The sequence below is a fragment of the Nicotiana tomentosiformis genome, chromosome 1 (genome assembly GCF_000390325.3).
Source record: "Nicotiana tomentosiformis chromosome 1, ASM39032v3, whole genome shotgun sequence".
Taxonomy (NCBI): Eukaryota; Viridiplantae; Streptophyta; class Magnoliopsida; order Solanales; family Solanaceae; genus Nicotiana; species Nicotiana tomentosiformis.
The window spans coordinates 104714990-104728613 of NC_090812.1; the positions used below are offsets into that span (position 1 = coordinate 104714990).

Here is a 13624-nt window from a genome sequence, read left to right on the forward strand (position 1 = left end):
TCATATATTAGACTTAAAATAGAGCATAATAACCAGACATAAGCTCTGCAAAGAATCCTCCCAAAAATTTCCCACAAACCCTAATTGATTTTCTCTCCCTTTCAAGTTCTAATTAGAGGTAAAACCTAAAGTTTGAAGGACCAAGATAGGAGCTGAGTTATCAAACAAATAAGGTGAGTTTACTGTTCTCTTTCATCTATTTGTTCTTCTATAAATTCATGGCAAGTCGTTCTATACATGTAAGAACTCACGGGACGGTGATCGGAAGCCGTGAGTTCGAGTTATTCACTTGTAGCGGACTGTTTTGTGGACTGTTTTGTGTTGCTCTTGGGCTGCGTGTTTTACTACTATTTTGTGGAGTTTTGGAGGACGAAGGGGGTGTAGAAACACCATATAAATGTAGGGTGGTTGGCTGGTCGTTCTTCATAACATTTCCGGGTCGTTTGACACTACTACGGTGGTCGTTTTGAGTATGAAGAGATTGGGGTGTGTTGGGCTGTTTTGTAGTGTTTGATGGCGTATATAGGGCTGGAAAATGATGTATTTATGTTGTTATTGTTCTGTTCTTGTGTTGTTGGTGTTATCTTGAATTTGGAGGAATAAGGATTATAGGGGAGATGCTGCCCGTTTTAATACAAAATAAGTTTGTCGTTCGTTGTGCGATAGTTGTACCTCTCGTAACTTAACGATAGTATTATTATCATTCTTGTAGATTAAGGTGCAAAGAGGTGAGTTCAACTTGGTGATTGGGAAGATTGTGATAAGGTATGTTAAGGCTAATCCCTTCCTTCATTTTGGCATGATCTCGTAGCTACATGTGTTAATAATGAGACATAAAGAGAAGTTCGTATTCATGAATTTATTCACATTATTCTAGTCTCATAAGTTACAATATTATTCCTTATCGAGACTTCATATTCAGTTTAGTTTTGTCTTTATTCAGTCAAGAGAGCAGAGGGTCTATATATATATATATATATATATACACACAATATTATAGTATTTGCACCACCATCGAGCTATAATCGGTGGGCAGGCCCCTATTGGGCAACCTCTGATCAGATGGTAAGTTATATATACCGAGCCTACTGTGGCCGAGCGCCTATGAGCGAGCCCAGGATGGCCGAGGTACAGATGCCCAGTATGGCCGAGCGCTTATGAGCGAGCCTACTACGGCCGAGCAGTTACACGTACCGAACCTTATAGGGCCGGACATTTATTTTACTTAATATATTGAGAGAGTTGAGTCAGTATCAGCACGTAAGTATATCTCCAGACCATCTTTGACTCCCAGTTAATTTCAGTTATCATATTATCAGTTCAGTTTTAGTTTTCAGTTATTTTATTGCCTTACATACTCGGTACATTATTTCGTACTGACGTCCCTTTTCTGGGGGCGTTGCATTTCATGCGTGCAAGTTCAGACAGACAGACGGGTAGACCTCCTCAGTAGGTGTTTCCCGAGTTCCGCCTGATCGGTAAGCTCCACGTCTTTCGGAGTTGCCAGGTCTAGAGTTTTGTGTACAACTTATGTATATCTGTATATATGTTATGGGTAGGTCGGGGCCCTGTTCCGATCACAGTACATCTATTAGTAGAGGCTTGTAGACATATCCTGTTGGTTAGCGTTGTATGTTGGGTTTGTATAAATTGGTGGTTTGTCAGCTGTAGTAGCTATGACGGCCTTGTCGGCCTAGCTTTATATTGATGTTTAGTTAGCGCTAGTTTCCATTCATTTTTATATTTTGCTTCGCAAATTGTCTTGCAAGGTGGCCCCATGGCCAAAGTATGACATTATATGTTCAGAGTCCCTTAGTCGCAATATGGTACGCCAGATTAGGTGAGGCACCAGGTGCTGGTTTCGCTCCTAGGTTCGGGGCGTGACAAAACGGTACACTCAAGTTCTCAACTATCAGTTACCTCCTCAACTAGAGTATATATAAAATGGACCTCACCAGATAGGTCGTCACAACTCAAATCAGGAAAAACAACACATGGATACGTTGGTTTCTTGTCGAATTATACACACGATGTTGCCGAGGCGAATGGCCCGATCCACAAGAGTGTTTTATAAAATGCCACGGCGAACGGCCCGATCCCATCATACTGTGTGCACTGCCGAGGGTCAAATGACATGAACCATAGATGCATCTATTATGATGCCGAGGCAATCGGCCCGCTCCCATAAGAATTACATAATCCTGCCGAAGAGAATGACCCAATCCCATTAGAATAAGAATAGTTAACGGGTCCTTGAACCCACTCACAAATAAACGTGTGATTTATGAATTTTAAAGAAAATGTTTCGATGACACGCATAGCGCGAGAGAAATTCATAAGAGGATTACAATTATTTCACGGAAAATCATGAATCCCGTCAAATCTCTACAATAGCAAGTCTATCACTCTACTCGAGTTTGGTCTCAAGTCGTAATTCGAAATAAAAGGAATTAAGCGAGCAAAGATAACTCTAATAGTACAATTATAGCATGGCGTGAACCTAAGTCTACCCGGACATAACATGAATTTAGCTACATATGGAATCTCGTCACCCCATGCGTACGTAGCCCCTACAACAAATAGCATATATCAAATACATCACCTAGGGGTAGTTTCCCCCTCACAGAGTTAGATATGAGACTTACCTCGCTCCAAAGTTTCATAACCTGCTCCAACGCCACTCTAACACCTCAAACCGATGCACGTCATTCCAAAACTAGTAAAGCAATGTGCAGACTAATACAAATATACTCTAATACCCATAATTAATCAATTTATAATAATTTCCAACTCCGCTCGAAAAGTCAATAAAGTTAACCCTCGGGAAAACGTGCCCGGATTCCAAAATTATTCGAAGATAAACATTGCCCATAATATTACGAACTCAAATATAGAGTTTCTTCCTAATTCGATTCTCAAAATTGTGGTCGAAATCAAATATAATTAACTTCTAGGTTTTCTCTTGAAATCCCACAATTACGACAATTTCCATTTTCAAATCCGTGTATAATTCATATATTAACTCACAATGTGAAGAAATCACTTATCTCCCAGTTGATAATGAAAATTGTGCTCCAAACTTGCTCCCAAAGTCGGCTCCCATGAATAAATGGAGTGAAAAATGAGCCAAACCCCCATTATAAAACCACACTGCCCAGTCCGACCTTCTTTGATAATGCGGCAAGTCCCTCATATTCGTGAAGCAATACCAGCTCCAGCTCCAAAACTGCCCTTCGCGAACGTGTGTCACAACTCGCGAATGCGTAGGCTAAAGAAATCACCCAGGTCAGCTTCTCCTTCGCGAACATGATACCCCAATCGCGAATGCAATGCTTTGTTGGAACCTTCGTGAATGCGTGGCCCCAGTCGCAAAGGTGTAGCACAAAAATCTGCTCCCATCAAATCCTTCTCCGCAAACGCGTGAATCTATTCGCGTTCGCGAAGAATAAAACCAGATGCATGACACCAGTAGTAGCAATTGAGCCAAATTTGATCTGAAACCACCCTGAAACACACCTGAGGCCCTCGGAACCCATTCCAAGCATACCATCATGTTTGTAAACATAATACGGACCTGCTCAAACTCTCGAAACACGAAAAAAAATATCAAAACTAAGAATCACACCCAAAAAACCAAATTGAATCAACTTATGAACTTGACGTTCTTCCAACTTACTCTGAACGCGCCAAATCATACTTAAACTATTCGGAATGACACCAAATTTTGTGTGCAAGTCAAAAATCACCATACAGAACTATTCTCGGGCTCGGAATCCCAATAGGACCTCGATAACTCAAAAGTCCACCTCAAACCACACTTAGGAAATTCAAAAACCTTCAAAATGCCAACTTTCCACAATAAGCGTTGAAATGCTCTCGAGTGACCCGATACTCAACCCGAACGTACGCCCAAGTCCGAAACCATCATACGAACCTATTGGAACCTTCAGATCCCAATTCCAATGTCATTTACTTAAATGTCAAATCTTAGTCAATTCTTCCAACTTAAAGATTCCGAAATTAGAATTTTCCATCTGAATCAACTCTGAACTTCCCGAAATTCGATTCCGACCACACGTACAAGTCATAATACCTGAAGTGAAGCTACCCAAGGCCTTAAACCACTGACCGACGTGCTAGAGTTCAAAACAACCGGTCAGGTCATTACATTCTCCCCCGCTTAAACATATGTTTGTTTTTGAACGTGCCAATAACTGATTCGAAGTTTTCCAAAATCAATGTTTAACACCTCGTGCACCTGCCCATTTCACCACAACCCAGTTGAGCATATTAGCTCGAGTCATACTGAAGATTCTCCATTTTATTTAGTCAATAAGCCTTATAGACAAATTCCAACCTCCGCGTTTCTCTACTAGACATGATTATAACATACGAACACCGTATCAATCTCAACACGCTGAACCCACACATGATCATGCACCCATGGTGGCATCACACAATGCACCGCACAAGTTGTTTGCCCATAGTAACACCCTTCAACCACAATAGCTGCACTTCAACAAATCTGATGCCCGCAATGCACCCCACCACACATAAAAACCCTGTTCCAACTCTTGCAATGCTTCCACGATGAAAGAGATGTGTAAAAACTCGTAACCACCTGCCAAATCAATAAATCATGAAGTCTCTCCTACTGACAAGAACGATTACCTCATTTTGAACTAAATAATGATATTTGCTCTTTAATATACCCTTCATAACTCCGATCGCACTGATCCCAGATCCAATAACCTCGTCTCGCCTAGTACAAGCTGCTCAGGCAATGAGCTACATCAAACACTGACCAAAATCTCATATGACGCAATCGATGCGCCAACAAGCTACAACTTGAATATGACACAAAAGGAAGAACGAACTCTGGAAAAAAACTACCCAGCCCGCGTAACGAATAAAACGGTCAAACAGATGCTATGAACTCTTCTTACAGAATGAGAAACAAAATACACAAGAATAGATATAGGGAACTGTACTCAACATCTCACTGTTACGGCATACAAACTGATCCACACATGATAACGTTGCGGAGTGCAACCCAATACAAACATGATACCCGTGACGGTGTGCCACTCGATCCACACATAATAATAAATAAGAAAATACCCATCAAGGCATAATGCTTATACCTATAAAATACGGAATATCGACCACAAGCACGACAAGTGCAAAAATACCACCTTGGGGAGACGAATAGCGCATTACGCTATGAAACCCAAGGACAACTAAGGTGAAATAAATGACCTGCATCTCGAGAGCCATCTGGCTCATATAACACCACAAGCTACACGGGACCTCAACACATCTTCGAATAATCAAACCCACATGGCACAATAGAGTATTACATGGAATAGATGACTAATGAGTGGTGATTTTACCATTTATTTTAGTCTCTTTTCTTTAGATTTTGTGTCCTTTAATTACAATCTGAGGTTGTTTATGGTGTGTATTGCTAGATTTTTAGGGAAATAAAGTCTTGGAGAGAATTGAAATCAAATGAGGTAGAATTAAGAAAAAGAAAGTTGAAATAGTGCAAAATCCTCCAGTGATTTCGTATCTGTGAAACACTATTCGCTTATGCGATCTCACATCTGCTAGAAAAGACCCGCATCTGCAGAAGAAGACCTGGAAGGAAGAAATTGCATCTGCGAGTAGTTTACCACATCTACGGTCGTGCTTCTGTGCTTCATGTCTGCATCTGCGGTCGCGCTTCTGCGCGTGAATGTCCGCTTCTGTGGAGTAAATATTTTCCACTAAATATCGCTTCTGCTAGAAGATATCCGCATATGCTAAACTGCACCTGCGATGATGCTTCCGCAGGTGCGGCTAATGGGCTTCAGACCTGGGCAGGATTGACAATTCATATTTTCTCAATTCCAAACCTACAAATACATGAACTAGCTTTTGGGAAACACATCTTTGCCTTAATTTTCAGTCTCCTTGACTAGAGGGTTCTTGCACACACACTTGGGTCTTGAAGATTTGAAGCTTCTGGTTGAGAATTGCTTACCCATTTATGTTTATTTCTTCATTTCATTGCTTTGTATTGAATGTCTATGTGTGTAGTATTTTTTCCAATACTTGAATCTTGTTTATGAAAATATTCATATTTAACCCTCACTTTATAGATTCTACCTAGGGATAGGATTGAACTACTTGTAGCCATATTCGGGTGTGCTTAATCTCTTAATTGTTTTAGGGATAATTCAATCAGGAAGTCTTGTTAGTGTTTGGAAGAAGCTAATATAGAATTATTACTCGAGGCTAATTAACATAAACTCGCTCATTTTTGTAAAATCATGAAATACATTAGATCGTTACTTGAGTGTAATTCCCATTGCATCCATGCTTATAGCCATTGATCATTTTATTTGCTTTCTAGGTTAGTTTACATTTTTGCAATTAGATATATATATTTTCTCAAAACCTTTTTAAACGTTTGGCTTAGCATAATAAGTGATAATTCTCTTACACGCCTAACCACCTACATATTGTTCTCTGTGGGATTCGACCCCGATTCATAGCTGGATAAATTATATTGCATGCGATCGTGCCCATTTACTTTTTAGTAGTGGATTTGGACGTCATCAAAATTTTGGCGCCATTGCCGGTGAATACGGTTTTGAAATTACTAATTAGTGTGTGCTTTACTTTACATCTTCTTCTATTCCATCACACTTTCCTTGCTTTGCTTGGTGTCACTAGGTAAACATGGTTGAGCCGGAAGAAGATAAAAATTTTGCAGATATAGATGAGTATATTGAGGATACAAATGCCATTGTCCCTCAAAGAGTTGATGCTGCCACCTTCAAAGTGGAACACAGTCTACTCCTAATGCTCAAGGCAGAGGGATTTTTCCAAAATTCCACAGATGATGATCCGACCCAACATCTCAGAAATCTTTTGGGTGTGTGTGCGATGCACAAGAAGAATCATGTCTCAGATGATTCCTTAAGGCTGAGGGTGTTCAAGTACTCTCTAACTTGAGAGGCAAGACAATGGATCCAAAATTTACCACCTAATTCGATTCATACTTGGCCCGAACTTGTCCGAGCTTTCCTAGCAAAATAGTTTCTGCAAAGTAAGAAGTCCGAGCTCTGGGATAAAATTTTAATCTTCAAGCAATTACCGGGAGAGAATCTACATGAGGCATGGTATCAATTCAAGCTATATTTAGTGAGGTCTCCGAATCATGGTTTTCCGTATAATATCTTGTTGGAGAAGTTTTACACGGGCTTGGATCCTATGAATCAATCCATAGCCAAAAATGCAGCTGATGGATCCTTTATGGATAAAACATTTGTAAGGGTGACACAAATTCTTTACAAGATGGCAGAACATAACAAAGCTTGGCACTCGAAAGACACCACGGGTGGAATTGCATATAGTTCTCCTTCCTTGACCAACATGATTAAGAAGAACCAAGAAAGAGATCAAGTAATTGCCGGGCTTTCCATAAATGTCAATGTGTTGGCGAAGATGTTCACTGAAAGCCAAACAAAAAATGTGAATGTGGTGGAAGATGTGGAACCATGTCAAATGAGGATTACGAAGAAGAAAATTATGTCAACAACTCTCAAGGAGGTTATCAAAGACAACCCTACCAAGGTTCAAGACAACAAAACCAATGGAGGTCTAACCCGCAAGGGCAAGGCAACCAACAATGGCGAAACGACCAAGGTAGTTCAAATCAAGGAAATTGGAGTAACAACAACAACAACAACTTTTCAAATCGGAGTTCAAACCCCTATGTTCCACCAAAGGGGCAATATTCTAAATCTCCGCATTGGAAGGAAAGTTCTTCAAGTGAGTCCAAGTTAGAAAACATGCTTGAGCGAGTATTGCAAAATCAAGAGAGATCTGATACTTCAATGAAGAATATGACCGAGGTTGTGGGTTCTCACACCGCCTCCATTCAAAAGCTGGAAATGCAAATGAGAGATCTCTCAGAAGAGCAAAATTTAAAGCAGAAAGGCATGCTCCCAAGTGACACAATTGCAAACCCAAAAGGTAGTAGGAGTGGTTTGACTTCTCATTGTATGGCAGTCACAACTTTAAGTGGGAAACTACTTCAAGGAGAGAATGAACAAGTGGTCGAAGTGGAAGATTCTAAACAAGAAGTCGAGGCACACGTTGAGGTACCAATTGTTGTTGAAGTCGAAAGACTCCTGAAAAACGTGAGAATTCAAGAAGTGAACCATGACCGGGTTAAGTAAAAGGTAATATAGGCACAAAAAACTCTAGCACCAATTCCGAGGCCTCCTCCTCCTTTCCCTCAAAGATTTGCTAGGAAGGTTGATAATAGCAAACTCGAGAAGTTCTATGACATTCTCAAGCAATTATCGGTGAACATTCCATTTGTGGAAGCATTTCAAGAGATGTCAGGTTTTGCTAAGTACTTAAAGGACTTGATCACTAAAAAGAGAATCACCAAGAATGAATAGGTGAATGTGACTCACCAGGTTAGTTCCATCATTGCAACAACAATCGTCCAAAAGAAAGAGGATCCGGGAGCCTTCACCATTCCATGCACTATTGGATTGGCCAATTTTGCATGAGCCCTTTGTGATAATGGGGCTAGCATCAATGTAATTCCCCTTGCTATTTACAAGCAAGTGAGATTAGGTATGCCTAGGCCTAAAAGTATGAGGTTGCAAATGGCCGACCGTTCAATAAAGCGACCGGTGGGAATTGTTGATGATGTTATTGTGAAAGTGGGAAAGTTTCTCCTCCCTGCCGACTTTGTTATCCTCTACTGTGTTGTTGATAAAGAAATCCCTATCATCTTGGGAAACTATTCTTTCCTACCGGGAGGGCACTCATGGAATCGGAACGAAATGGGATCAAGTTCCGAGTTAAGGACAAAGAAGTTACCTTTCAAGTAAGTAAGGGTATGAAATTTCTACATGCATACAAAAGTATCTCAGTCATTGATGTTGTTGATGAGGTGGAGGATGCAGTCTAGGTGAAGATGGAAGAGGAATGTCTTGGTGAGGCATTGGCGGCTATTTTGGTGAATTTTGATGGTCAAGACATGGAAGGATATATTGTATCGGTGAATTCATTGGAAGGGCTTGGGTCCTACACTTATACACCAAAGAAGCTTTCTCTTATTTTAGAAAATAGAGTCACCCCTCCCGTTAAGCCTTCAATTATCAAGTTACCACAACGTGATCTCAAGCCACTACCACCGCACTTAAGGTATACATTTCTTGACTCTAATGAAACTCTACCTGTAATTATTACTTCTTTGTTGAATGATGTGCAGGTTGAAAAATTATTAAATACCTTGAGGGAGTACAGACATGCCATTGGGTGGACTATAGCGGATATCCGAGGGATTCCCGCCGGAATTTGTGAGCACAAGATACAATTGGAGCAAGAGAGAAAACATAGCGTGGACCATTAAAGAAGTTTAAACCCTTCCATGCAATAGGTGGTGAAGAAAGAAATCAGAAAATGTTTGGATGCCGGGGTTGTCTACCCCATTGCCGATAGTCCTTGGGTGAGTCCGGTGCAATGTGTACCAAATAAAGGAGGCATGACCGTAATTCAAAATGACAAAAATGAACTCATCACAAAGAGGACGGTGACCGGGTGGAGAGTTTGCAAGGAATATCGGAAGCTCAAGAGTGCTACTTGTAAAGACCATTTCTCTATGCCTTTTATTGATCAAATGCTTAATCGGCCAGCGGGAAGGTCATTTTATTACTTCTTGGATGGTTATTTCGGCTACAACCAAATCAACATCGTCTTAGAGGATCAAGAGAAGACAACATTGACATGTCTGTATAGAACTTTTGCCTTTAGCTGGATGCCATTTGGGCTATGCAATGCCCCAGCTACCTTTCAATGATGCATGATGTCAATCTTCTCGGACATGGTGGAGGATTTCTTAGAGATGTTCATGGATGACTTTTCTGTATTTAGTGATTCTTTTGTGCATTTCCTTGACAACCTCAAGCAAGTGCTCAAAAGATGTGAGGAAACAAACCTTGTGCTCAATTGGGAAAATATCACTTTATGGGGGACGAGGGTATTGTTCTTGTCTACAAAATTTCCAAACAAGGCATAGAGGTTGATCGGGCAAAGATCTAGATCATTTCCAAGCATCCTCCTCCCACTTCGGCAAAAGGGTCAAATATCATGTGATGAAGCTTTGAGTCGCCTTGATTCGAACAGTTCATGCATTGTGAGTGGGTGAGAACTTGTGTAAATAATGCATGTGCTCAACTTGTAATGTCTAGAACTTGCCCGGTTGGTTTGTCAATGCAAATCGCAGGTTGATGATTGGGTGTTGAAATGATCTTAGGCTCTCTTTGTGATCGCGAACTAATTTTTGACCAAATTGACATCCCCAGTGCACTTATTATCCTAGTTATCCCCCGTTGAGCCTTTAACCTTTTATTTGGCTACTACATTACAAACTTTTACCCTTTTGTGAAATAATTCTCTCTTTTGAACCCGCCCCTCCTTGAATGATTAAGAATGAGGTTAAAAGCCTAAGTTGTGGGTGTTGGTGTTAATTGGAGATTGGTAAGGTTGTATATTGTGTGAAGAAGCTAATACCTCAAAGTTGTGAATATGAAGATATTCAAGCTCCAAAAGAATAACAAAAGAAAACATCGGTATAAAAACAAATGCTTGTGCAGTCTTGTGAAAACTGAAGAGATACTTTGAGATGGTTCTATGTCAGTAACTAGAGGTCAATAAGGGCTATGTGGTTCAAAAAGAAGCAAAGTGTATGTAGAGTTCAAGGAGGGAACAGTCACTATATTCCCAAATATTCGTCCAACCCGTCCCGAAGCCTACACTATAACCCTTAAAAAGTCCTTTGTGATCTGCAACCAATAATTTGTGAGATAGCAATGAGTTAAAATAAGGGCAAGCATATGGACTGATACTTGTAGCAGTTAACCTTCTTTCTGAGTGCAAGAGTGTTTGATTGTATCCCCTGTATATATATTGGTTGAGTTGGGGATTTTCTTTGATGTGAGAACGCATGAATTGCAAGATTTAGTAGAAGTTAGGTTTCTTGAAGTAGGATACAAGTGCATATCTAGCTGTGGGTAGCACTCTGTCATTGCTCGTGAGGCTCAAAATTTACAAATTGATTATTCAAATTGTTAAATGATCTTTGTCTTCAAAAAAGGGTGAATAAAAGAAGTTACATGCTTGTTAGCTAACAGTCAGCACCATCCATAGTCACTACTTCTTTGTACTTAGTCGGAAGTACATTAGTATTTGGTAGGTTGACTTTATTTTAGTTGCTTGAGGGCAAGCAAGAGTCTAAGTTGGGAGTGTCAATGTGTCGTAGAATTGCGGCACTTTTGATAATAATTACATAAACTTTAGCTCGTCTTTTAAAGCATTGTAAGTCATTTCTTATGTAGTTTTGGTATTTTGCAGAAAACGAGACTTGAAGATCCAAGAACATGGAAAACATAACAAAAACCCATAGAAGAGCATAAATGGCAGGTTTGTAACCGCAAAAGTGATATGCAGGCCGCATACCAACCACAAAGTGAAGCAGACCATCCCAGTTCTGATAGTGGATTCTGCAATCCAATATGCGGTCCAAATAATGATCACACAAATGCAAAAAGTGTTTCTAAGAAGATGACTCTGCAGTACTATATGTTGTCTCGAAATGAATATGTTGACCGCATAACAGAAGTGCGATGGAACACTGGAGAACTGGGTAACCAACTCTGCGAAGGAAATGAAGATATGCGAACTGCGAAAGCATTCTGCGACCCATTCTGCGATTGCACACTTGTTCTGTTGGGTCATTTTTGTCGGTTTTTACCCCGACTTTTAGCCAATTATAAATAGAATAACTAGGATTTTTGTGGGACATCTTGTCTGAAAAAAAAGTTACACATAGAGCATTGAATACACCATTATTTTGGAAGCTTTTGAAGAGAGAATCTTGTCATCTTTGTAAGCTTTATGACTTTATTTATTGCTTTGTTCTTGGATTCTAGTATGAGTAGCTAGTTTTAAATACTAAGGTTGTTGACTCTAAATGGGTGTAATGTTAATGGTTGTTATATATATATATATATATATATATATATATATATATATATATATATATATAATGGTTGGTTGGTATCTATTCATTTATCATGCTTCATTTATTGTTTATGGTTGCAAACATTGACTAATACCATTTTACTCTATCTTTACTTGGAAACGTGGGTTAGGGTTTGGTAGAATTGAATAGCAAAAACTCAAGGCTTTAAACCTTGTTTAATAGAATTGCTTAGGAATAAGTGGGTTCTATTTGGAATATATTAGTTGTTCTTAATTGTAACTCATTTATATTTGGAAAAATCATAAAGGGAAAATACTACTTAATTATTCAGAAATATTGAGTAGTCATTTAGGAACCATTTGCATATCAAAGGACCTTCCATTATTAATATATCATATTAACATCGATAGCATTACATTCCATTGATGGGCACACAACCTTGGTTTCCTTAATTAAATTAATTACATTCTCGTAACAAAATATTTTTTTCTTGATAATTCACAATTACAACTCTCTCTTTTTAAACTAACGGAGTAGGATTACGACTTAAGTCAAGTTTCACACGACTCAAGTAACCTTTTCACACCTATTCCCTATGGGATTCGACCCCAGCCTAGTTGGGTTATTATATTTGACATAGACTTCCTTACATCATTTATTTAGGTATAATTTGAGCATATCAGGTTCAGCGTCGGATGTAAAAGTTAGAAGTTTAAAGGTTCATTAAGCTTGAATTGGGGTGCGATCTGTGATTTTAGCGTTGTATGATGTGATTTGAAGGCACGACTAAGTTTGTATGATATTTTAGGACTTGTTGGTATATTTTTGTTGAGGTCCCGAGCGCCTCAGGTGTGATTCGGATCATGTTCAGAACATTTCAGAATTTGTTGAATTTCTGAAAATCACTGATGATTTTGATGTCTGGTTTCCTTCAGTGCGTTCGCGAGAGGGGTCTCGCGTTCGCGAAGGGGTTCTGGGTGGCAGGTGAGGAATTCTCTTCATGTTCTTGAGTGAGCACACGCGTTCCCAAAGAAGAGTGACACGCGGGTGGACCTTGTGCTTGGCCTACGCGGTCGCATGAGAGGCCATGAGTTCACGAAGGCCTGGGGGCAGTGATCATCGCATTTGCGATAAGGCCCTCGAATTTGCATAAGAGGTTTATGGGGAAGTAGAATTTTGTGTTTCACGAACGCGAGGAAGCGTCTGCGTTTGTAAAGAAGAAACACCTGGGCAGATTTAAATGTTCAAAAATGAGGGTTTGAGTTAACAACACAAAAATTGATTTGGGAGCTCGGTGGGAGGCGATTCATGGAGAGATTTTCACGTAAGTGTTTAGGGTAAGTTATTCTTACCTAGTTTTGGTTAATTTCCATGATTTTACCTTTGATTTCATCATCAAATTAGTGATTTGGGGTGAAAAATTGAGGGAAATGGAGGAAAGTTCTTAGACTAAATTTTAAGGTTTTGATCGAGATTTTGGTATCGTATTTAAGAAATTTTGGTATGGATGTACTCGTGGTTGAACGGGTATTCGGATTTTGTGACTTTTATCCAATTTCGAGACATGGG

The 13624-nt window shown here is 39.7% G+C and overlaps 1 protein-coding gene across 1 annotated transcript; it reads left to right on the plus strand.

Annotated features, from left to right (window-relative positions):
* The first annotated feature begins 7260 nt into the window (after positions 1-7260).
* On the plus strand, positions 7261-8459 carry LOC138908147 (uncharacterized). Its single transcript, XM_070198791.1, has 3 exons — positions 7261-7695; positions 7779-8153; positions 8244-8459. Exons 1-3 carry the CDS (start codon positions 7261-7263, stop codon positions 8457-8459), a joined length of 1026 nt encoding a protein of 341 aa, XP_070054892.1.
* The last annotated feature ends 5165 nt before the right edge of the window (positions 8460-13624 follow it).

Excerpts from the sequence above, each read along its gene's own strand:
- LOC138908147 (XM_070198791.1), top strand. The coding sequence starts at position 7,261 with ATGAATCAATCCATAGCCAAAAATGCAGCTGATGGATCCTTTATGGAT. Across the intron at positions 7,696-7,778 it reads ACAATGGCGAAACGACCAAG|GGGCAATATTCTAAATCTCC; the intron begins GTAGTTCAAATC and ends GTTCCACCAAAG. Across the intron at positions 8,154-8,243 it reads AAGTCGAGGCACACGTTGAG|GCACAAAAAACTCTAGCACC; the intron begins GTACCAATTGTT and ends AAGGTAATATAG.